At 45.5% G+C, this 25,402-nt stretch overlaps 1 protein-coding gene and 1 long non-coding RNA gene across 2 annotated transcripts in view; both read right to left on the bottom strand.

The window, feature by feature from the left end:
- SLC16A2 (solute carrier family 16 member 2) overlaps positions 1 to 15,709 on the bottom strand; it is a 118,162-nt gene extending 102,453 nt beyond the window's left edge. The window contains exon 1 of the mRNA XM_084789598.1: positions 15,118 to 15,709. Coding sequence (XP_084645724.1) covers positions 15,118 to 15,559 — 442 coding nt within the window. The 5' untranslated portion in view covers positions 15,560 to 15,709. The remainder of the gene's footprint in view (positions 1 to 15,117) is intronic.
- LOC311601915 lies at positions 168 to 15,041 on the bottom strand. The gene is made up of 3 exons (XR_014780681.1): positions 14,934 to 15,041; positions 2,625 to 2,883; positions 168 to 541 (listed from the first exon to the last, which is right to left on the bottom strand). It is a non-coding gene; the product is annotated as an uncharacterized lncRNA (long non-coding RNA).
- Positions 15,710 to 25,402: the final 9,693 nt, after the last annotated feature.

Raw genomic sequence — 25,402 nt, 5'->3', positions numbered from 1 at the left:
AATGTCCCAGTCCACCTATACATGAATGAGCACATATACAAATCTGCAGATTCACGTATTAATATAGCCATGATGATAATTCACGTAGAAGGTTCAAAGAACTTTCCACTGGGTTCTCATATTAATTTATTTGAACTTTATCACACAGCTGAGAGGCAAGGGCTATAACTTCTACTGCTCTCTTTTTCTACAGAGAAGGAAAGTGACGCTCAGACTTAGCCAAGACTGTGGACCAGGTAAAGTCAGGGCTCTAAAACTGTCTATCTAATGTCAAATCTTGTGCCACATAGAATGTAGAGAAGTGAGACAAAGGAGAGTTAAACTTTGGGCTCTCCATTGTGAGCTCCCATCCCAAAGTATCTTTTATTTCAATGCTCAGACAGACTAAGCCCATGAAGAGAAAGGCCAGTGCTAGCCTCTGTTGAGCTATGGCCTGGAACGTAGCCTTGGGGTTTCTATTCTCGTCTGGGGTAGCAGCCAAGTCCATTCATGGGGCATAGGTGAGCCACAATAGTCTTCAGCAGTGTTCATCGGAGATACCCTGAAAGCCAGAGGTAGTTTCTTCAGGTGGGAGGCTGGAACAATAGAGCTGTTTCCTCCTTATTCTCTCCTATGGCTTGTGTGTATCTATCTTTCCCTTTCTTCAATGCGTAGGCTCAACACCCGGTCTGACCGGTTCCACTTGAGCCTTCCATGTTTGAGGCATTTTATGAAAAGGGCAGCTAGCACAGGCCTGAATGTGAGTGGTACCATCACCAGGCAAATGAAGGTCTCCATACTTTCTTTACCTATGATGCCATGTTTCTCCATCTGTCTAGTTAGCAGGCGTATAGAGGTTTTAGTTTGAGCTGTTCTTTTCATAGACAAAGGAAAAAATGGCCCCCAAACCATTTTTGTTCTTGAAGCACGCAACTGCCTTATTGTTCACCACTTGGGCGGTTAGAACCTGGTGACGCACAGAGCAACATAGAGGCTGATGATGACATCAAGGTCTCTCAGATCACTAACTTAAAGCCACTGGAACAGTCAGAGCTGGGAGAAGCTTGCTCCACTAGTCATCTAGAGGCAGGGGCTCCTCGCTGTTCTCCTCTCAACTGTACAGCAGGGTTTTAACTTGATACTATGTAGAGCTTCCTGCCAGAGTTTTTCTTGAGTCTGCCAGGCATATGTTCTCACCTGTTCCCAGAAGACAATAATCTTTCCAAGTACTGCATGGGAGGTCCCAAGCAGCAAAGAGTCCACGAGGCTTGGCAAGATAAACCAGTAGGAACAGGATATGGAGCAGCCTGCTGTGGATGGAACTGCTTGGGTGGAGAACTGCTTGCTATATGTAGCTGTGTAGACCACTCGTGATTATTGATTCTTCCCAGAACTTACAGAGGAGTATTGGGCTAGTATAACTGGCATGGGATGACCCCACATATAGCCTGAGCACAATCTTAGGGATCGGCAAGTCAGGGCCACATCCAAATATGAAAACTATATAGTTACCAATTGCACCGCCACCAATTATTTAGCAGTCCAAATAAGAAAAGCATAGATTTTTCTCTGCTCTCCTCCAGCATTTAACAGTGTAAAAATGGTTCTTAGGAACTCTGAAGGTCCTAGGCTTGAGCAGTATGAGAGCAGCCCAGGCGGTACCTTAACAATGCACCCAAACCTCAATTCTTGACTATAATTGAGCTGACCTGGGATCACATTTGCTCTCTCAGGCCCCACTATGTAGATTTACAAGCCATAGACTATTAGGGTAGATGCCAAGAACAGCAAACACGTATGCAGCTTCTGCAATATATCAGATGCTGTTCTCAGCCAGTTTATAAACTCATGCCGTAACCATATACCATAAGTGATTTTGTTATCTTCCTTTTACAAATAGGGAAATACCAGGTCAGAGAGGGTAAATACCATGTGGAAGGACAAACAGCTAGTGAATAGTGAAGCCAGGCTTTATCCAAACAGTTTGGCTGAACATCCGTGCTGATTTAAGCTGGCTCTGCAGAAAGATCCCTACACATAAAACACAAACTTCTTTTAAATAATAAAACAATTCTAGAATCTGGAAAGCAATCTTTTTTTTTTAGATGTATTGATTTTGCTTTATGTGTATGAGTGTTTTGCCTGCACATATGTCTGTGCACCAGAAGCGAATCCAGTGCATTCAGGGGGAAAAAGGAGGGCATTGCCCTGGAACAGGAATTACAGGTAGTTGAGAGCTGCTATGTGGGTGCTGGGAATTGAACCCAGGTCTTCTGCAACAGTAATAAGTGCTCTCAAGCACTGAGCCATGCCTTTAGCCCCTGGAAAGTAGTCTTAGAGTGGAGATTATTCAGGAAAGATGTTAACTCCATATGTCATAATTGGTTCTTGCAAATATCAAGTGTGCTTTGAGGTATTTTTTCGCACAAATATACACACATAATTGTCTTCTCGTCTTTCTTTAAAATTACTACACTTGCTTGTTTGTTCGTTTGTCTGCGTGTGTGTGTGTGTGTGTGTGTATGTTCATGTGCCCTCATGCCGTGGTCAAAGAATAACTTACAGGAAATCATTTCTCTCCTTCCACCATGTAATTCCTGAGGATGGAACTTAAGATTTCGGGGCTTGGTGGCAATTGAGCTTACCTGCTAAAACCCTTTACCATATCTCTTTCCCTCCCTTGATGGAATTCTTCAAGGATATAGGATATAGGATATTATGAAGCTATAGGATAGTGGCTATCTCTTCAAGTTGTCTTTACTCAAATCTGTGAGGCTATGCTTCCATTCTCATCAAAGAAGTTCTCTTGTTCACCACATCGCCATTCCCCATCACCATCACGCCCAAGGCCTCCTTGTGAAACTGTTCATTGGTCCAAACTGCTCATTTCATAAGGAGAGAGCTCTGAAGTCCAGAAAGGAAAAGGGGATTAGCAAGGTCGCAGTGCATTTAATAATGAACTCCTCCTCTCCTCTCCTGTCCTCTCCTCTCCTCGCCTCTCCTCTTCGCACCCCTCCCCTCCCCTCTTCTCTTCTCTTCTCTTCTCTCCTTCATTCCCTTCCCCTCCTTTTCCCTCCCCCACTCCCTGTCTCCTCACTGGTAACAGTGTTTTCTGGATTCCAGCCACAAGGACTTAGTTATGCCCGAATCTTTCCTTCCATAACCCCTGTTTCTATTCCTTTAATGGCATGACTCCTGGTTGCTTGTTTTGTCATACTACATAGATTGCTTCTTACCTGTACACTTAAACTTCAGACTGCTACCAAGTGTAGCAAAATTTCTGTCGCAGGTTTCAGAAAACACCTACATTTCCACCCCCCATGAAGCATGGAACTGGGAGGCCTGTTTAGAATCACTACCCAGGCTACTTACAGCTCTGTCAAATGCTGGAAGCATGACTGTAGGCCATTCATTTGCCTCCAGTCTGCTGCCTACTTTCTGTCCCTATAAAAGAGGAATAGGAATTCCACACAGACCTTTCACACAGTGAACTTTCCCCTGCTAGATACAAAATCATATTAATTGTTCATTTACCAGATCCCATCAGTGTAGCACTTGAGGTAACCAAAGACACAGGGCATATGATGAGCTTGAACAATTTCATTGAACTGTTCCAAGGATTTAAAAACCTGAAATGTTACCTACAATGTGACCCATAAGAGATGACTGTTGCAATTCAACAGGGTTCTTTCTCCTGGGGCTCATAGGCTCTGGACACCACTTGAGACCTTGGCTGAGGGCGGAGAGTTGAGAGTGTCTGCTACTATGCTCCTCTTGGCTTCAGAACTCTTTGAAAAAAAAATGTCTGGGTTGCTGACATAGAAAAGCAGGTGGTGTGGCCCATGCTGATACGCCACAAGCCATTTTCAGGCTTCTCACTTTGTGGCCTGATGCCCGGACATACCCTACCACTACCCATGTCCTTCTCTCCAAATGCCCTCAGTATTTTTTCTTTTCCTACCCTTCTGCCCGCCCCACTTGCTGGGTAGTGCCTAAAGGGGAACAGTTACTCATTAGACTCCCAGAGGGCAACAAAACCTCATCCCCTTAAAAAAAAAAGCCCCAAACAATAAAAAACCAGAATCTGAGACGCAACCAACTTGTCTAAGTTTTTGTTCTCGTTTTGGTCTGGTTTTGTTTGAGACAAGGTAGTACTGTAAAGCTCAGTCTGGCTTTGAACTCCTGATCCCCCTGCCTCTGTTCCCAAGTGCTAGGAGTATAGGTCTCTGCCATGATGTCTGGCCACAAATTGTCTAATTCTTGACTCCTATGCTGTTACCTTCGCCCAGTTCCCATGTAGCTAAACCTTATGTCAAGTTCCAACCCTACCAGCAAGTTCCTCCTGATTTCACATTCTTCTCTCTTCATCCACATCACAAGAAAGTGATAAAAAACATTCAAGTTGATACTTAGCAATAACCATAGTTATTTTGAATGCTGTATCCTTTCGAAGAAATTGTAAACTTCTTAAGGGACACTTGTCTGGTTCATTTGGAGGTCAAGCCAGCTGCATGGTAAAACCCTATTCTCTTTAATTAAATCCACCTTCATGCAATTGGAGTAGAATGGGTGGGGAGGGTTTGTGAGCCAGGAAAGAACTCACACTTATCAGATGCTGCAGGTTAGATGCTGGCCATGTGTTGTCTCGTTTAACCTCCACATCAGTGGTAATGCTGTTTTATGTATTAGAAAACAAATACAATTTCCAAGAAATTGAAAACTTTGTCCAGGATCCATAAGGCATATGGATCTAGTGCTGCTTGATTCTAAAGCCCATAGTAAAAAAAAAATGGAGGCAGTTGAATTTTCATCAGTAAGACATTGGTTAAATAAACATTTAATAGAATATGATGTGGCCGCAGCAAAGAATGAGGGCTTGCTTTATCCATGATACATTTTGAAGTCTGAAGGCGAGTTAGAAGAGACCGTGGGCTGTGTTCCATCATTTACACTTTACAAGTAGGCTATATCCTCAAATGCTACCAAGAAACAGGCTATTCCAGGATGGATACCATAGAAAACACTGGTAGCCTTGGGAGAGAAACAGGGTAGCAGGCAGGCGTGAAGGGGGCGGAGGGGGCAGGAAGGAGAGAGGCTTTTCACCACTGTACCTTTGGAATCATAGCTCCATGTATTTCCACAAGTAACACATGAGGATCAACTTTGGGGAAGTTCATGATAAGCAGGGAAGCATAATGCCAATGATTGAATTGAGAAGTGTGTTGCATGCCAGCAACTCATGCCTGTCGCTCATTTCTCAACCTCCACTACAAATGGATTGGTTAAGGATATACCTTTCCACACATAGCTCAATTATAGACCTGTAAGATGGGAATCAATCTCTCTCTCTCTCTCTCTCTCTCTGTGTGTGTGTGTGTGTGTGTGTGTGTGTGTGTGTGTGTGTGTGTTCCTTTTTCTCTGTCTCTGTCTCTCCATACTCCCCCTAATCTCTTGGTTGGAGGCAGATTGAGGACTGACCCCAAGACTTTTGTATATGCTATGCAAATGCCACTGGCCTATAAGTTTACTGAAAATCAAGATGTGTACTTGTGGTATATTTAAAATTCTTCTTAAAGAAGAGCGTGTGGGGCCTCGGGGGGGGGGCACATGCCTGTAATCCTAGCATTCAGGGAGGCAGAGGCAGGTGGATCTCTGTGAGTTCGAGACCAGCCTGGTCTACAGAGCGAATTCCAGGACATCCAGGGCTGTTACACAGAGAAACCTTGTCTTAGAAAAGAAAAAAAAACAAAAAACAAAAAACAAAACAAAACAAAACAAAACAAAACCAAAACCCAAACCAAAGAAGAAAAAAAACGGGCTTGTTATAAGCAATGAAAAAAAGCTGTATCAGGCATAGTGTAATCCTAGCCCTTGATGTCTGAAGCAGGAGGCTCACTATGAGTTCAAGGACAGCCTGGGCTACAAAACACCAACAAAATAAAGCCATTTCCTCAGACAGCTAACTGGCCTTAATAGAGGCTTCCTAAAGGGCCACTGATATGAATGCTCAAAACTACAAGTGCCGTTCTCCTCCTCCTCTGCAAAGGCCACAATGATGTGGCCTCCACTCGCTCCTTTCGGCTATCCTGTTTAAAACACAAGGAAACTGGCCCACTCCAAAGCAGAATACAAAGGAGCAAGCCTCCTTCGAAGCTTAATGTCCCCTGGCTCAGACCTTCTGACCCTAAATATCCCTTTCCTTCTTCCTTACTGCCTGCAAGAGAACAAGGCAGACCCTCGGGAGGAAGTGACACACTAACTCCACCCACCATCTGCCCCCCACCCCTAGCAATTCCTACTGGAAAACTCAGCCTTTGACAGAATGAGGTTTGTGAGCTCCTGCCAAGTACTGTAAATATTTCCACATGCCTTGTTTCCTTGAATGTATATGACCTGGGATCTGGCCCCTCCTCTGCTTGGGCTCTCCTAGAGCTGAGGAACAAAGAAAACACAATCAGTCTGGCCCTTAGCTTTAGGACATCAGACCAAACTGCAGAAGAATCCAGATGGGGGCGGGGGATGGCCAAGAGATGGAGTGGGGAGTGAGAAGACAGGAGGAGATGTTTAGAGACACATTTAGACAAAACGATAGTGACTCCATTTCTAGGGCCCAGACAACGGTCATCATAATAACAACAATGACCACAGTTTACAAAGACCTTTTGCAAATACACAGCCGCACCCGACCCTGACAGAGCTAGCTAATTAAATGCTACTTGCTGAAGACAGCTTTGTAGCCTTTGGATGTGGAACTGCTGAATCTTAGAAAGCTCATGTGATTTGTTCAGGATTAAAGAACAAAATAATGACAGGTTCTTTGACAGTTTTTTTTTTTTACTTAAGAATGATGATTCTTTGTACACACATTCTGGATGCAGTAAGATGGGTGGTGAGAAGACGATCTCCTGTACCAAAAGATTGCCCAACCTTTCTTTTCTATGCTCCATCTCCCTTAGTCATAAGGATGCCTAGAAGATGGAGGAATGAGAAAACTCCAAGTAGTGTCCTATGGTAGCTGCTCCCACAGCTATACTATTGTGCTAAGCCAAGATCAAAAGGCAGGAGTTCTGGACTTAGATGGTTGAGATCCAAATCCTGCCTTTTGCCTTATGAACTTGAGCATGGTATTTCTGTGCCTTGATTTAACTACAAAATGGAGAAAGTAGTGGTACCTATATGATTAGACTGTTGAAAATTAAAATGAACTGGTACTTGAAAGTGTTCCGGATGGCACTTTACATAGAACTACTACTATTTTTAGGGTGCCAGGCAGAAGTAGAGAGCTAAAGGTCAAAGAAATCCTGCTGTGGAATGTAGCAGAGGCAGCCACACTAGGATGTATGCTCCATACGTCCCCTCCCCACTCCATTCCTACCCCAGTGGCAGAAAGGGCTGTCAAGAAGCCATCTCCAGTCTTGGACTCAGTTCGCTCATACCTACATGAGGGACATGGGCCATCAACAGAAGAATTCTTTTGTTTGTGACTTCAGTAACCTGAACAAGTGGCTGAACCTGTGACCTCAATCTCACAGACACCATGTTCGAAGGAGCTCTGCTAATAGCCAGATAGACCTTATCCACCCTGCTATACACACAGGTCTGAACACATGGGTGCACGTACACACCGTTAAAGCTGGGGTAAAATGGTTGGTGGGTAGAGCTACAGGACAAGGCGAGCAAAGAACCCTGTGGGGACTGCCTACGTAGCAACAGCTCCTTTCCCCATTTCTGTCCAACCTCATGGAAACAGGTAAGCAACTAACCCAAGAACTACCCTTTCCTCTGCTCTCCCTAAAGTGCTTCCCTCCCCCCCCCCCCCGCCTGTTTATTCTTGAGGGTTTGAGTATCTGTTTCCTTCCTTCTCTGATCTCACAACCAGCTGTGCATCCTTTGCTGGAAAAAGAGACGATAGGAGCTGAACATAATAAGAACCAGAACCCTGAAGCTAAACCCCATCTGGAGAACAATGAGGAGGAGGATTTAAAGCAAAAGTGAGGTTTCTTGAATTTTATTGAGCCAACTATAGTATTACTTCCTGGCCTGGGTGCTTAGGGCTGTGAAAAGAGAAGGTATAGAAATGACCAAAAGGGTTTCATAGCAGCTCTTCTATGACAAAACTCTAGAGGTGGTTTCTGTACCCTTGAGGATTCTGTAGGATGTCACCTCTTACTCAGAGTGGAATGCAACAGAGGGAAGAAAAGAAAAAAGAGAGGTCTTGGTAGGGTATACATTGGTGGTGTTGAGCTGTGTAACATACTAAACAGCTGCTTTTATAATGGAGAAGTGGAAAACAAGAGAAGAGAAAGAACACTGTGGGGAGGAAAGAAGATGCATATCTATCAAATGTGATAAAATTACACAATGAAAAGTGAAGGGAGCTGAGCCACTGTGGCTGGGACAGCCAACCTCACACGTTCTTCTCTTATCAACCCCAGAAACACGAAAGTGGAGACCAGAGGAGGACAAGACTGCTAAGATGAAGACGTTATATGCTTTCAAGGTAATCCAAATGGGCCACATTCTCCACCCACAAGTAGATGCTGAGGGGTTTCATATAAGCAGGTAATGCATCTACCTTCAGAGCAGGTGTTACATGTCCCTGAGGTCCTTTATTACCCTTCAAGCCAGAGATGTTTGGAATGGCTAAAATTCCCTTCTCCATAACATTTGAATACTAGGTAGCATGCAGAATAAGGAGAAACATGAATATAGAGTGGAATTTGCAATAAATGTTTCCTAGTTTCACAACTAGGGAGTAGCAAATAAGTCTGGACCAAGAAATAAGGCCCAGCCAGGCTGACTATATTTCTCATCCTCTTGACCCAGCATGTTTTTCAGGCTGGATACTTTGCATCTCTGTTGTATTAACTTTAACTCTGTAGAAAGATGGGGGAAAGACCTCTTTCAGATGGAAGATTCACAATACATGGCTGAAAGTATACAAGTGAGCTCACATGTGTGTGTGCACACACATACACACACATTACACATCAGTGTTTTAAGAACAAGGCCTTGCTGCCACATGTGGTTGTGCATGTTTGTAATCTAAGTACACAGAAGGTAGACACAGGCGAATCCTTGCAAGTTTGAGGGCAGTTTGCTTTACGTAGTGACATCCTATCTCAAAAGACAAACAAACAAATAAAACATGCCCTTTTTTCTCTAGGGTTTACAACTGAGAGTGCAAGACAAGAAATCCCACTCTACCCTGCATACACTCTATCAAAACAAAACAAAGAAATCACACGATCTTTTCCTCCTTTTAACACACAATGAAACAGAGCAAACCCCAAAGATGTTAGTGGGAGGAGCAGGGCACCCTCCTGAGAAACTGCTCCTCTCAAAAAGTTGAGACAGCATCCTTTACAAGCTTCTGCAAATGTTGATAGTCTCTCTGCTTGCTTATTCTTCCCAGAAATGTTGCCAAAGGACAAGAAAATAAAAATCCTCTGTAAGAGGAAGAACCCTCCATGCCTGCTGCCTCATTAGGCACACTCTCAACCAAGGGCTGAGCAAAGCTAAAGTTGACCAGGGATGATAAGCATGCAGCACAGCCTCCGCCAAGGCTCTTCAAGGATCCCTGTCTGAAGCCCCCTAATGGGAAGCTCTGTATCACATTTAGAAATCTTGGTTTCCACTTCTAGCCTGAAGTAACAGAAAACCAAGGTCACCCTGACCATGCATTTCTGAGAAATGAGAGCAAGCTGCAGGAAATTAAATTTTACGAGAGGGGTTGCGGCGGGGGAGCTAGAGAGAGTTGGCTCAGTGGTTACAAGCACTTCTGTTGTTGCCAAGGGCCGAAGTTCTATTCCCAGCACCCTCATGGAGGCTCATCACCTCCTAGGACGCCAGGGACGCATGTGATGCACAGATGTACACGCAGGCAAAACACTCATACACATAAAATAATAAAAAGAAATCGTTGTGTTTTTTTTTAAGAGAGGGGTCCAAGCTATGGCCTCAGGGAGTGCTTGCAGTTTAATGCTTTTGAGGAACAGATTTGAATACTGGGAAAGAGCATCGCACAGACCCACCCTGCTAGCAGCAGGCCAAATTGAGAGAATTCTTTTGGAAACCAGTTCTCTGAAGAGCAGGACATTGTGGGAAAAATATGTGAATGCTCAGAATTGTTCTTGCATACTGGAATAAATGAAGTTGGTCTTTTTTTGGGAGGTGGCTTCTCTGTGTAGCCCTGGCTGTCCTGAACTCGCTTTGTAGACCAGGCTGGCCTTGAACTCACAGAGATCCACCTGCCTCTGCCTCCCGAGTGCTGGGATTAAAGGTATGTGCCACCACACCCGGCTAAAGTTGGTCTTTTTAAAGGTGAAGAGTCTTTAAAAACAGATAAAATACAAAAATGGTGTCTATGTGGTTGGTTTTCTTTGATTTCCTAATAATAAACTCCGAACCCTACCTAACTTCCCCTTTGGGAAGCTTAGCAAAGTTTTGTTTGCCTGAATGTGCCAAAACGTACCCTAGGCGAACAGTAAAGAATGAGCTCCCACACAATTCTAGGATACAATGTTGGGGTTGGAAAGTTCACATAGTTAACCTCTCTCATGTTAGGGACAGATAACTGAAGTACAGAACAAGTTGGGATCCCAAGTTGTGTAACTCCTAGTTACTGCCCAGACGCTATCACTGAGGTCATCAGCTTTGAGGGGGGTTCAGATTTGGCCTGAGGTCTCTCACTTATTTTTTATTTAGAGTGAGTTTGGCTCCCCAACACCACTAGGAGAAGGAATTGGGGAGAAGGGAGGAGGGGTTGTTTATGTTGAACACGTGAGGCCACTGGACAGTGAATGAAGGCTCCAGACGTATCTGGCTATCAGCTCCACACGCATTTTCTTGTTTGGCTTTCCAATGCCCCAGCCTCTCACCCTTGTTCTTTATGGCATGAACCAAGGTCACAGATTGGGACCCACTTTGGTTGGAGAGTGGGCAGTGGAATGATTTGAAAGATGCTTAACCAAAGGGCCCTGTGGCCTAAATCACCAACATGATCTTGCTCTGCCAGATAGCTGGCAAAAAGCTTTGGGTCAAAATCCGTGGATTGAAAGATGTTTACTCAAAAGAAACCTTAATCTCAAAGTCAACAATTTACCAATAAATCCAGTGAGACACTGAATAAAGTAGTTAAAGTCTACAATGAAGAGAAAGACAGTGTGCTCTGCCCACTAATTTGGGGGGAATTCTGAATCACTTAAGCGTAATAGACTAGTCTTCCTCATGCCTAGAAAGCTCTGCCTCCACCATGGTAGATCACCAACCCAAACCATCTTGTACCGGTAGTGAATCTTCCTTCCGATTGCTCTAGGCCTGTCTCCCTCAGGAATTCCCAAGGACTACACTTATAAAGTCCCCCATAAAAGTGCCTCTCATCAGGTATGGCTCAGTGATAGGCTGGAAGGCAAGGTTGAAAGGGCAAGGTAATGGGCTTGCTCTGAAGCACTTTAAAATAGACTTTAGTTTGGATCCAATATTAGCAACTCTGGCTAAATCTGCCTTATCTGCTGAACTTAAAGGCCAGCCTTGCCTCTACTTAGGATTTCAAGAGTGAGCTGGGGTTAGCAACCAATACTGTCTTGCTCCTATTTCCCATCATAAAGATTAACTGTTGTCCCAAGAATCCATGCTTGGTCTATATATTCCACAAAAGTGTCTGGCTGCCTTCTGTCCTATCTGATGTCTTTTCTGGGCTAGATAAATCCCCAATTTCCTGTGATTTCTACAAAAGTCTATGCTCTTTTCTCTCTTGATCTACCCCCCCCCCTTTTTTTCACCTCCTAAACCAGGACTTGGCTATTTGTTTCACTCTCAGAAATCTTTTGCCTGTCAATCTTCCCAAGCCTAGGTCCTGGGGGGGAGAGTCGGTTTCCCTTAAATGAGTTGAAGAAAGGATACAAAATATGTAGCTGGAGACACAATAGAACCTCAAAGCCACAGAACTCACAAAGATTGTATATTACTTGCTCAAGGGAAGCTTTAGCTTCATTTTCTTTCTACCTGCTCCTTGGCCTGTGACAGAGACACCCCCACCCCCTCCATTTGGAATTGTCTCTCAAACATCAAAATTACCTTTCTTTGGGACTGTCACTACTGCAGAACCTTGGATCCACTAACCCATTCTGCACACCTTCATGGCTATAATAGTATTAGGTCTAAGAAGAAACAGTTTGGGTTGCAAAGTACTTCCAAATGCTAAATTAGCAGACTATTATTCGAAATCTATGTCATGTAATACATCCAGAAAAAGTGAAAAATCACAATAACAGAAATAGACAATGCTAAGCAAGTGAAAATCACATTAATAGAAACAGACGATGTTAGACTAGGTACAGTGGCACACAACCTAGCACTCAGGGAGGCAGAGGCAGGCGGATCTCTGTGAGTTTGAGGATAGTCTCTCTCCAAAGTGAGTCCAGGACAGCAAAGGCTACACAGAGAAGCCCTGTCTTGGAAAAAAAAAGACAATACACCAATTTTCTTAAGTAGCTTCCCCAGACTGGTTGTTGGGCAGATACTGGCTGATAAAGACAGTAGCAAAGTACAGAGCTTTCTTTATCTGTTTGATATCCCAGGGCTATGACATAGGTGGTCAGGAAATTTTGAATAGACTGAAGAAAGTGTCTTTCAAGGCAAAGACTTGCTGGAATCTCAAGATCTAAATAGTAACATAGGCAAGGTATGGTGGCACATGCCTATAATCCCAGCACTTGGGAATTTGAAGCAGGAGGATTGTCACAAGTATAAGACTACTATGGGCTACCCAGCAAATTCTAGGCCACTCAAGGCGACATGGCAGACCCTGTCCCAAAAGACAAATCAACAAACAATAGCTTCAGAAAGCTGAGGGTCTCAAGAAAGGCAATTCCGAGGTTGACTTGATTCTGTAAAGTGCAGACTGTAGTAGGGTGGGACTGTCTTCCAAAAGAAAAACGGAGGCGTTCCTGAGAGGCTCGGTACCAAAAAGCACTTCACTGAAATCATGATATAGTAGAGCACAGACCGCGCCAAAGTATTCTCAGACCCCCAGGACATACCAAATTCCTTTCCGTCTCTTCCGGGCCTATATGCTCCGCTCCATAGTTTTAAGCCAGGAACTCCAGCTCCTCAGTGGACTCAGTCTGTGTTGGTATACTTTGCAGCCACACCTCCACAAAGACCACAGCACCACCGCCCCCTCCAGCTGCACTGTGAGGTATTGACCGGAAAGTCCCTGCTAGCCCTCCCCCTGAGTCTCCTATGATCACCTACTTTGAAGTCTGTTCCCCAGCAGTGAACCTCTTCCTGGTAAAATAGTGGGTTTTTCAAGTTTTATTGCCTGCGTCTAAGGCCCCAGCTCTAGGCCTGAGCCACATCACATAAATGTAGGGGCCTAACCTCAGTTCAGCCTCCACTGCTCCCCTTTAACTTTCGCCTCAACTTTGCCACTGACCCTGAAGGCCACTTAGCCCGTCTTCAACCACAAGGCCACTCTCAGCAGGTGCCCCCTCCACCCCGCCTCCAAGTAACCTAGGCAACAGCCTGAAGGCCTAGCCTGGCTGCTTTCCCAAGAGCCCCTGATCTGCATCAAAGCAGGAAAAAGGTGGTCCCTGTGAGTGTAAAAACAGCCTTTCACTGAGGAGTTGTCCCTTGGAGTCCAGGGACCCCACCGCTCCAGTACCGAGTGGCCGAGGTTGTGAGAATGCCATTTACAGCCTCTGAGCACACTCGAGATTTTTTTCAAGTGGGGCCTGTACACTACAGCTGTGCCAATGGGTCACAAGGTCTGAGGCACAGAAGTCCCAAAGCCCCTTCTGCCAGACAGTGCAGCAAAGCTGCAAACAGCTCACGTCCTCCACTGAAAGCTGTGGGAGGGACATGTCTAAAAGTAATCCAAGGTTTCTATTTCACTTGATAATCCCAAAGTCCCCCCTTTTGGAGGTTGGCAAGAGAGGACCCTCAGAACTCCAGTGGAGGACTTAGGTTTTCCACTTTTTCCAAGTAAGGAACTTGAGGAGCTGATGTGCGCGCCTCCAGCTGTCCTGACAGCCCAGAGAGGGAGCCAGATTTCATGAAAGGGTATTGCCAGCCCCCAGCTAGGTCCTAAAACCTCTCATCAGAACTGCTGAGGGGCTTCTTCTGCAGAGCGAAGGAGTCTGAGTTCCTCCGAGGTCACTGGAGGGGTCTCCGTGCCGAGGAGTCTGCACACAGCCACGTGCCTCTAAGCCGAAGGCTAAGTCTCCAACCCTGCCCAGTTTAAGGGATGACCAAATCAGTCCCAAACTGTGTGACGGGGCCAACAATCTCACTTCAGGCAGAAAGAAGCCCCCATCGGATAACAGAAGTGCAGGGCTCCGGAGACCACACAGCTGAGGTGAGGAGTGAGCTGCAGGACTCATTGTATCTGGCGCCTCCCTGCCTCCTTTGAAGCCCGGCTTCCAGTACACAGTGAGCTGCTTGCTTCCAGAGAATGGCAGGCGACAGACCGCACCGCCTGGCTGGGCCGTACCCACAGGAGGTAGAGACGCGCGCACACCCCTCACTGTACTCCTCCCTTTCTCTTCTGCACACACACACACACACACACACACACACACACACACACACACACACACACACGCCTACCATGCGTTTGACTCTGAGCAAAGAGTCATCAGAATTCCTGGAGTGATTTTTGACAGAAAACTGCTCTGGTCCGCCCCCCCCCGCCCCCCCGCCCCGGGAAGAAACAGGGGCTGCTGTGGGGACCCGTTGTTCCATGATTCTTTCGGAGCCCTTCAACCTTCTACTCTCTCCCGTCTACAACATGACTTCGCTCCCCGCCCCCGCCCCCGCCCCCAAATCCTGCAAATATTTTCCCCAGCACACATGGGCAAAGTACTTGAAACAATCTAAAAGGTGAGTCTGGATTTGCCCCAGGGCAAAAAGTTCATTGCTTGCCTATAACCAATGAATGCCCCAGTTCTCACCCTCGGGACCACTTGAGCGCCTAGGTCTCCACTGCCCAGGCTGCCCAGAGCCCTGCAATCCATGCCCTAGCAGGGCACCGGCAAGGAGTGAGAAGGGCGCCTTAAGACCAAGAAGTATGGGGGGGTGACGGTGGGGCAGACGTCTTTGCTCACAATGCCAGGTGGGACACGTGGGGCCACTCACCTGCTTGGAACTCCACTTGGCGATTTTTCTCTTTTTCCTCCTCTAGTAGCATGGAGTAGAGGATACCAACAGAGTTATGGATGCCGAAGATGGAGCCGTTGCACCAGGTGGCTGCAAACACCACTATCCAGCCGAAACCACCTTCGGGAGGCTGGAAGCCACGCGCGGTACCTCGGGTCTCCACTGTGGGCGTGGGCTCGGGTTCTTGCACTGGCTCAGCCTCGAAGCCCAGCTCCGGCAGCGGGGCAGGGTCGGGTAGGGGCTGGGGCTCCGGCTCAGGCTGAGGCTCGGGCGGGGGCACTGGGACCGGCTCGGGCTCAGGCTCCGGCTCGGGCTCGAGCTCCGGCTCGGGCACAGGACTACACACAGGCTCCTGATATTCCTGGTTTGCCTCCTGACAAGGCCCCTCAGCTTCCTCACTCGCCGGGCTTGGCAGCGCCATCGCGGCCAGGGGACTGACTGTGGCTTGCTGAAGCTGGAGGAGCTGTTGTCTGCCTGATACTTGTTTCTGCTGCTACTGCTGCTGCTGCCGCTCTGAGCACTGCCGCCACCGCTGCCTCAACCCCTGCCTCCTCCTCCTCCTTCTCCTCCTCCTCCTCCTCCTCCTCCCAGCACCCGAGCTGGCCAGCCTGTCCCGCGACTGACGGTCCCTCGAGCCCTCTCCTTCTCCTCCCCCGTCTAACCCCCTCCTCCTCTCCCCACGTCATCTCTCTCTCCTCCCCCTCCTCCTCCCTCCCACCTCTTCCTCAACAGGCAGCCGCTACAACCTCGCTCTTCTCCCCAGCCCTTCCTCCTCTTCTTACTTGCCTACCTTCTCTAGCCGCTGTTGCCGCCTCAAACTCCCCTTTCAAATTACTGAATCCTATTCTTGTTCCGATGCCTAGAAGACGAATTTAATTAGCAAAAGGAGCATAAACTACCCTGTTAGCCTACCCTCTCCTCCCCGCAGGTCCCAGAACCCACACTGATCAACCTCTAGCCTCCAAGAAAGACCCTGCCTGGTCCTCGTGTCCACTCCTTCCTTGCTTATCAAGCAACTTGTAGGTATATTGGTCCTGGGAACCCCAAGACAAGAGCTAGCCGGTGACAGACCCCACCCTGTCCTCGGGAGTCCTTGCGTTCCCACTTGGACTCCAGACCGGTCACCTAGAGGGTACAGCCTGGGCTTCGGACAGTGAGTGGGCACAATCTTCTCAAGCCTGGAACGCAGACCCCCACTGAACTGCGCACCCCTCAGAGTCTCCCCCTACCCCCCGCGCTTCCCGGCAAATCCCTGGCAGGACTAAGGGGAGGAGACGGCCCGAGCGAGGCCCGCCCCTCCCGGCAGTCAATCAGGGCTTTGTTTGCGCCAACCTGGAGCCCAGAGGAGCCACAGAGGGCCGGGTCTAGGCACCGCCAGGGCAAACTCTGGGCTAGGGGCCGGGCCAGGAAAGGAGGGAGGTACAGAGGCACCAGAGGGGGCCTGGCCCAGGCCCCAGCAGGACACCAAGCTCAGTTCAGGTTACTCTTGGCTCTCTGTTGCAGACAACAGAGCAAGAAAAAGGGGTCCAGGTCGAGCTGCCAGTTTGGTCAAGGGCTGCTCAGCCCCTGACACCCAGGTCAGGCTGGTCCGTTGGGCCTGAACCTCTGCTTTTCGAGTGCTTTGTACTGAAGAGGGCAATACAGAGGGATGCCATCCAAACACTTCTTCCTTCCTTCCTTCCTTTTTCTTTTTCTTTCTCTTTCTTTCTTTCTTTCTTTCTTTTTTTCTTTTTTTCTTTTTCGAGACAGAGTCTCTCTGTGTAGCCTTGGCTGTCCTGGACTCGCTTTGTAGACCAGGCCGGCCTTGAACTCACAGCGATCCACCTGCCTCTGCCTCCCGAGTGCACTTCTTTCTTTCTTACAGCCACACTTCAGGCACAAACCTCAGCATTCCACTGAATGTCCAGTATTTAAGCCCCACCTCGGTAAGGAAGGCTTTGTTCTCAGTGGAGCACCTGGATCCTGATAAGAGGGAAGGGGACTCCACTTTGTTGGTGAGCAGCAGTGCCCAGCTCAAGGCTCACCTACCCTGATTCTAAGAAACTCTGCCTCCCCTAAGGGTCTGCACTTGCACTAGTAAGAGGGTGAACCGTCAATCTCATTTTACCTTGCATCTGATTAACTTTTCTGCTAGGTGAAACTGCCTGCAGGGTGGAAAGGCAGCTTAGAGCTCCTGGGCTTCATCTGATGCCAATGAACACATTCTTTAAGCACTCGATAACAGGGACAATTGGGTGGCAGGATAGGGATGTCCTGTGGCTTGTGGTTCCAGGAAAAGAATCAGCCGAATTTACAGATCACGGGGTCATGCCAATATGCCAAACAGGCACTGTGCACATGAGTAGAGCAGGACCTTGTTGATGGGTATCAAATATTATCACGTGCTTTTTGTGGCCTCCAAATTGAAACACAACTGACATCACTCTTATATTACCTTAATATTTAAGGCAAGTCTTCACACAGAAAAGCCAGAGGCTCCCTATGATTTTACACAGGATTATGGAGTTTGTTGCTGGCATGGGGGAAAGATAGGGCCTAGCCAAGGTATGGCAGGGTTCTGAGGAAAGTTATATGCAACATGGACGTTGAATATCGAGTGGTATTTTTTTTTTTAGTAGGTGGCATAGAGGTGGGTTCCTGCTTCAGAGCATGCCCTGACCCCAAGGTACAGAGGCACAGAACGACTCTACTCATACAAAGAGGAAAGTGAAAGTTAATCAAGCCAAAAATGTAATATGTATGATGCTTCTTCCAGGGAACACTTGCATTTTAATAAAACACTTGCATTTTAATAAAACTCCACAATGCCTCAGGCACGAGGAGTGTCCCCTCCCCCTGGGGGGTCCTCATTCACATTGGTGACTGTCCCCACCGGAAGAGCTCTAGACTTGGGATCCACGTGGAAAGAACCTGACTGAGACTCTGAAAAGTTATTTCCAAGCCCAGAATTGAGTAAACCCTAGAGTTCTGTGCCTCATCCTGATTCCCGCTGTCTAATCCGATTTCCCTTTTCGTTTTAATGGGTTTTGAGATAACTAGACTGGGGAAGCAGTAGGTGGAGAGGTGGCAACACTCACTGAGACTCTCCTGTAAGCCTAGCACCGTGCTTGGCCCTTTCCATACATGATCTCATATAATACTTACAGCAATGAGGAAACAGGACCCAAGAGGTTAAGTCAGTTAAGTTTACAAAGCCAGTAAGAGGTAGAACAGGTATCTTTGCCCATTTGTGTGAATTTCAAAGCATGTGCCCCACCCCGGAGACAAGGTTGTGTAACCTCCCATTCTAGCAATACATGCAGTGCCTACCAGTTCTCCCCTCTTTAGGATGCACAGGTACTTTGTAATGGCCAGGGCACTGGCATGTGGAGTCCCGGGTTCTAATCATGGTTATGCTATTCCAGCTGATGTCATCCTAAGCAATTCATTTCTTTGTCTGCAATATAAACTTCTGTCTACTTCTCAGAATTAGCAAATGTCATGTTGAGAGGTAGAGACTTTGTTTGGGATGTGCAAGTACGGTGATTTCAGTGTCCTTTAAAAAGTGTCCTTTGAAAGCCAGTGTGTTAAAGGCCTGATTGCCAACTGTGGCAGTATTGGGAGGCAGGAGAGCCTTCGTGAGGTGCCTCATGGTAGAAAGTTAAGTCATTGGGAATATGCCCTTCAGGGGGATATTGGGACTGTGCCCCCCCTTTCTGTCTTTCTGCTTCCTGGCTGCTACAAAGCAAGCATCTTCTCCTGCCCTGTGCTTACTCCATGATCTATATAATGACACAGGCCGAAAGGCAGTGGGATCGTATGACCATGAACTAAAATTTCTGAAACAGTGGACTTAAACAACCCTCCCTTAATAAGTGACTGTCCTCCAATGTTTTGTCATAGATAATAGAAAGTTAACTCAAGAATGCCAATGAAGATCTCTTGAGGCAGAGAATAACATCATAACTGCATCTTGGAGAGAGAACTATAGTGATAGCATAGAAAATGGCTTGGACAAATTAGAGGTATAGAAAATAGGCATCAAATGCATGTGGGTTTTCCTATAAATCTCTAAATCAGACCTGGTCAACATACGTCAGGGATAACAGCTCTTTAAATAATATTTACTATTTGTAGAATCATCAGCTTTTCCCAGGCTCACAGGTAAGTAGCCAACAGCCCCTGTAGCTCTTTATTCGATTTGTCTAACTTTGTTATTCCAAGTGAGACAACACATTTTCCCTCTGTTCTTAACAGACTCAAGCCCAAGTGGAATCATTCCAAATAGTTATGCCTTTTATTCCTTGTAAGAGAGGGGGAAACAGAGTGGTTTTTTCTTAACTCAGAGATGTATTAGAATCACTTAGAGGACTTTGTATAATATTGACTCCTGAGTCCCCTGCCATCCATAACTTCTGAACATAATATCTAGAAGTGGATCCTACAAACACATGGTTTTTAATAAGGCTTCTAGTAATACTGATGCACCACCAGGTATTAGAAACCACTGAGCTAAAACAATGGTTCCCCAATATCCAGTGTCTATGGTCCCAACATAATGCCAATTTTTGTTTGTTTGTTTTTCTATGTTATCTTGGCTGTCCTGGACTTGCTTTGTAGACCAGGCTGGCCTCAAACTCACAGCGATCTGCTTGCCTCTGCCTCCCACGTGCTGAGATTAAAGGCGTGCACCACCCACACCCAGCTATAATGCCAATTTTTAGTATCATGTGAGAATCTGTATCATCACTAGCATGGCAACAATGAAATGATATTTTAACATCAGAATATAGAAATGTACAAAGAACACGGTCTTTAACGAGGAAAGTCTTTCTTTTAAAAAGTCAATTGGCAACATTTTTCCCGTATATCAGTAGGCACAGAATGTCAGTCTGTCATGGGCATGCCAGTGGACTTTTAGGATTCAAGTTTTCTACCTTACGTCGAAGACATTGCCTTGCCTCCTTGTCTTAAGTACTTCATATTCTTCAACAGACTTTTCTGGCTAAAATGAAACTCAGTGGGCCAGTCACATTATCCCTGTGCTCTGTGTCCAAGCCATCTTACTAAATACTTGAGAATGGATGGTACATTGAGAGTGTTCTCAAGAAGGCAAGTGCATGGCCTTTCCCTCCTTTACTCTTCCTTATTCATCTTTATGAGGGTAACTTAAGACTTCTGATGATGCAGCATTACCTTGGCTCTAATAGCCAAATAGAATTGATTGTGAAAAGGAGCCTGGGTACTCTAGTAGCATCAGTAACAACAACAATAAAACATCCAAAGGCAGAGAAGACTTTGTCTTCGTTGCCCATAACCAAGAAGGGCATTGATGGGAACCTACATTACTGGGAAATGAATTTGAATGTTGACACCTTCTGATGACCCAAGTGGAAGCATGGAAGAGAAAAGAATACTGGCCATAGTTTGGTTTCAGTTTGAGCCAGAAGGCAATTCATAATAATAGGTGCATTAAAAACAAATCAATTGACCATATGCACAGAGCCTGCTTCCTGAATGCCAAGGAGAAGCAATCTGTTCAATAGTGAGTCTATTATTAGAGCAGCCATAGAAGGAAAAAGATGATAGAAGCAGCAGGAGCATTATGGAAAAGGAAGAGGTAGAAAAGATTTAACCCCATCCTAGCATGAGCAAAGCCTAAAGTGAAAGAGTGAATGGATTAGTTGCTTGATCATACTCAGGGGAGAAATATAATCATGGTTTTTTAAAAAGCCTTTAGTTAATTTATGTTTTTCATTCATTCAAGAAATATTTATTAACTCTGCTGAGACCCTATGTGTCTGTGTATTTCAGGAAGCTTCTGCAGTAGTAGGTTTCTATATGGTGTTTTCAGGTCTTTAGTGCTAGTTATTCTTTACCATATTCCCTCCTCTACCCTGCCCTTCCACACACACCCCATTTAACCTTTCCTGTTCTATTCTGTCCCTTTCCCATTTCATAGTACCTTCATTCTATCCCCTTTCATCGAATACCCCTGTGACTCCTTTCTGGTTTCCTGCCCTCTTATAGACTTTCAATTTAAACACATATCTAAAGACTCAAAACTAGAACTTCAATTTAAATACATATCTAAAGATTCAAAACTAACATCCACATATGAGAGAGAACGTGTGGTGTTTATCCCTTTGGGTCTGGTTTATCTCACTTAGAATTACTTCTCTGCCATCCATTCACTTGTGAATTTTGTAATTCCATTTTCATTAGCCATTCATCTGTTGGTGGACATCGAGATTGTTTACATTTCCTGGCTATTGTAAACAGAGCAGCAATAGATGAGTAAGTGAATAAGGACATGGATGTGGAAGAATCGCCATAGCAGAATATAGAGGGTTTTTTTTGGCTCTACACTAAAAAGTGATGTAGCTAGGTCATATGGTAGATTTATTTATAGCTTTTTGAGAAACTGCTATACTGACTTTCATAGTGGGATCCACCAGTTGGCGTTCCCACTAATAATGAATGCCTCCTTCAGATACTATAGGCTAGCAAATGAAAAGCTCAGTTTCAGGTATGGAGTACCTGCTTTTTAGTTGTTCATTAATGGGGTCCCATAGATGCTTCCAAATTATTACAGACTACTGTCATTCCTATTGGTTACCCTCCATGACTTGATGGTAAGACCCTAGTGCTAAAGACAACAGATACATAGGTCAGAAAAATCAAGATGGTCTTCTGACTAATTAGTTTCCCTAGTAGCAGATGATGCTAGGGAGGTGGCTGGAGGCACGAGAGTAGGAGGAAGTCATTAAGTCTTAATCAGCTGCGAACCCTGTGAACTGCAATACTGACTGGCCTGGCATATCTACAGATTCAATAGTGGCCTGGATGTTATGGGATTAACCACCCAAATTCTGGTTGAATTTAAGTTCTGATTCACAAGATGGAATACATGTCTGGGACTCTTAACTGAGCCCCAAACTCATGACTGGCTATGCCCTAGGCTGTAGGGGAGGACCTGGTAATAGTCTATTACTATGTCCACCCTGCAACATGAACATAGTAATAAAATGCTCCCTAAATTCTTATTTTTACACTCGCAGATTAATGAATCTCTCAACCTTTATCAAAGAAGCTTCTCTTTTCAGTAGATAGTGATTCATACAGTGACCCACAAGCGTACAATATGCAGACAGTAAGAGACTATAAGTTGCTTAGCTCTAAATGAGCTATCTCTATCCCACACCACCCACTCTAAGGATCTGGGATCATCATGAAAGAGAGAGTGGACAGATTGTAGGACTTCAAAGAAGCAGATGTCCATAGGAAACCAGTGTTGGCCAGATGTGATGGTAAAGTTGCACACATGAACTCACAGCAGCTGGAACTGCATGCATAAGAGACACACAAGATCCAGCCAGTCAAATTCTCAGCACGGATGAGAGAGGGGATTGTGAAGTTGCATCCCTGTTTGGAGAGCTTTGGGAAACTGATGGTTGCTTGTAGAGAAAGAATCAATTTCCTTCAGAGATGTGGGACCATCTACTGGAGTTTCACTCTCTAGCCCAGGCTGGCCTGGAACTTGCTGTGTAGCCAAGGCTGGCATTGAATTCAATGATGCTTCTGCCTTAGTCTCCCAAGTGGTCGGATTATAGCCCCTTAACATCACAGCGGGCTCTGAGATGGCTCAGAGGTTAAGAGTACTGACTGCTCTTCCAAAGGTCCTGAGTTCAATTCCCAGCAACCACACAGTAGTTCACAGCCATCTATGAGACATCATACCCCCTTCTGGCTCACACACAGGCATAACACTGTATATATAATAAATACATAAATCTTTTTTAAAAAAGAATCAAAAGAAAGAAAGAACTGAAGCCTGAAAAGAGCAAAAAACTTACTTAGTTTAGGTGAGATCTAAATTACCCAGTTTCCCTTCTAATTACTGAAAATAGGTATAGAAAGTAACATGATGTAACACACAAGCCTCTGAGATAGGGCTGTTGTTTCACAGTGGTCCAGCTATACCATGATAATAAACAATGAGAACCCTTGTAAAGCAAGTGAAGGGTCAGAGACAGAAAGAAAAGGATGTGCCAAAAAAAAAAAAAAAGAAAAAAAAAAAAAGAAAAGAAAAGAAAAGGATGTGCCACACCGCCTGCTAGGGCTTCTTTCAGCTGAGGCTCTGGGGGCATTACACTTAATAGGTTTTTATTTTGTTCTGATCAATTTGGGAAAGGTCTGCCCTTATAATATCCTTTTACCTGTTTCTCTTAAATTTGGCCCTTTAAGGATATAGCAGTCTCAGTCTAGATAAAAAGGTGACTTGCACACATCTAGAAAGCGAATTCTTCTGGCACTAACTAGTGAAAATACTACACACTAAAAAGGCTGAGTAGGGAAACATGAAGGCGACCTCGGAGCAGTTAGCTCTGGGTGAGGCTCAGGGTAGCAGAGAGAGGGTTGAGGTCATTTATGCTTGCTACATTCTCAAATAGTGCCTGTATCACCTTGAGAGTGAGTTTCCAGACTCCAAGATATCCACAGTACCACACGGTGAGAACAAACCACCACCCTCCCCCTAAAGAAGATCCTATATACCACGAGATAGAGGAGTGAAAGAGTGTTGGGCTTTGGACCAGGATCAGGTATCCTCAGCCAAGTTGGAGGAGAGTGACCAGTATGCTCTGGCCCAGGGGCCAAGTTTCAAGTGTAACTTGCTGATCCTGCAGATAAGGAAAGCTAGTTAAAAGGACCACAAAAAATCATTCGAATGGAGCAGGGGCAAGGGTACAAGGGGCAGAGGTGAGGGAGTTGGGTAGAGTGGAAGGACAGAGAGGAGGTGGTTTATTTTTCTACTTCAGTACATATTTACAGAGTTCCCTCTGTGCCAGATTAAATGCACTTTTCCTGGAGCCTCTTTCTGAATGGAGGAGGAGTCAAAGAGAGTATTTTGTTGAAACTTCTTGAGATGTTAATCCACTTGCCCAAGGTCATACTGTGAATGGGACCCAGTTTAGGTTTGTTCTCTCTCTCTCTCTCTCTCTCTCTCTCTCTCTCTCTCTCTCTCTCTCTCTCTCTCTCTCTCTCTCTCTCTCTCTTAGTTCTTAGCCAAGCACATGCTTCTATACCCTCCTACCTCCTATTATTTTGGATCTATTTCATCAGGGATATTGGATCATAGTTTGTTCTTTTTTTATTGTTGTGTCTTTACCTGGCTTTTAAACTGTAGTGATTCTTGCTTCATAGAATCAAATTTGTTTGTTTGTTTGAATAATTTAAGAAAGATTGGCTAGAGGTCTCTGAAAGTCTGGTGGAATTCTACTGTGACTTTCTCTGGGCTTGAGTTCTTTTTAATTGGAAGGATTTCTATTATTGTTTTGGTCTCTTTATTTCTTATGTGTCTGTTTAGATTGCTGATCTCTTCTTGGCTTTTTTTTTTTTTGTAGTTTCAATGAATTTAAAGATCCATTGGTTGCAATGTTTCCCTGTTCATTTTTTTTTAGCAGACAATGTGGATGAATTTTAATTGAAAAGAGAAACTGAATAAAACCCACCGGATACAGACCTACTTCTAAAGTGGAAGCAAGAGCTTCTTGACGAGAGGGAAACAGAGCTACCCACTTGGCTAGCTATGTCCAAGTCTTAGTGGATGCCAGAGGTAACGTGGATATCCACTTTACCTGAGTTTGTATCCAGAAAAGAGGCAGACAAGGGTTATCTCAGGATGATTGAACTCTGGGGTGGCCATATAGCACATTGATGCTGAGGATGGAGAATGGGGATCTAGACCAGAGCTGGACAAGGAGCTTCCTGCTAAGAACAGGCCTGTTAGATACGAGATAGTAAAGGGAAGACTATGTGGAGATGAAGTATGTGGAGAACAAGTGTGAAGAGGGCTTCTGTGGCCACTAGAGAAGGCACTCAGGGCCAGCCATGGATATAGGATAGCAAGAACCAAAGAAAATGTTGGCCATGCACGCCGCTCAACTGTGAGCAGAAACTGGCCTTCAGTATGCAAAGATACAATGAATGATGGAGTGAGCATAGGATGATGGGGAGGTAATGTCAATGGATACCGAAAAGAAAGCTTTAAATAGGACCTTAAATAAAAAATAGCTCCCCGATGAAGGCCACTCTCCATTCCTCGGCCATGATACTCTGCTAAGGGCTTCTAAACCCTTTTTCACATGAGAAAATTTTACTCTATCTCAGTGTGGTAGTTTGAATGAGAATGGTCCCCATAGGCTCTCTAATGTGGGAGCAAGGCTTCCTGTCACAGGGAATCGCTCCCACTGCCCTCCCAGAGAGACCCCCTGGGACTCTCTGG

Source organism: Acomys minous (genome assembly GCF_964271855.1).
Source record: "Acomys minous genome assembly, chromosome: 7".
Classification (NCBI taxonomy): Eukaryota; Metazoa; Chordata; class Mammalia; order Rodentia; family Muridae; genus Acomys; species Acomys minous.
The sequence above is the reverse complement of the archived record's forward strand: the minus strand, read 5'-3'. Positions and strand labels throughout refer to the sequence as shown.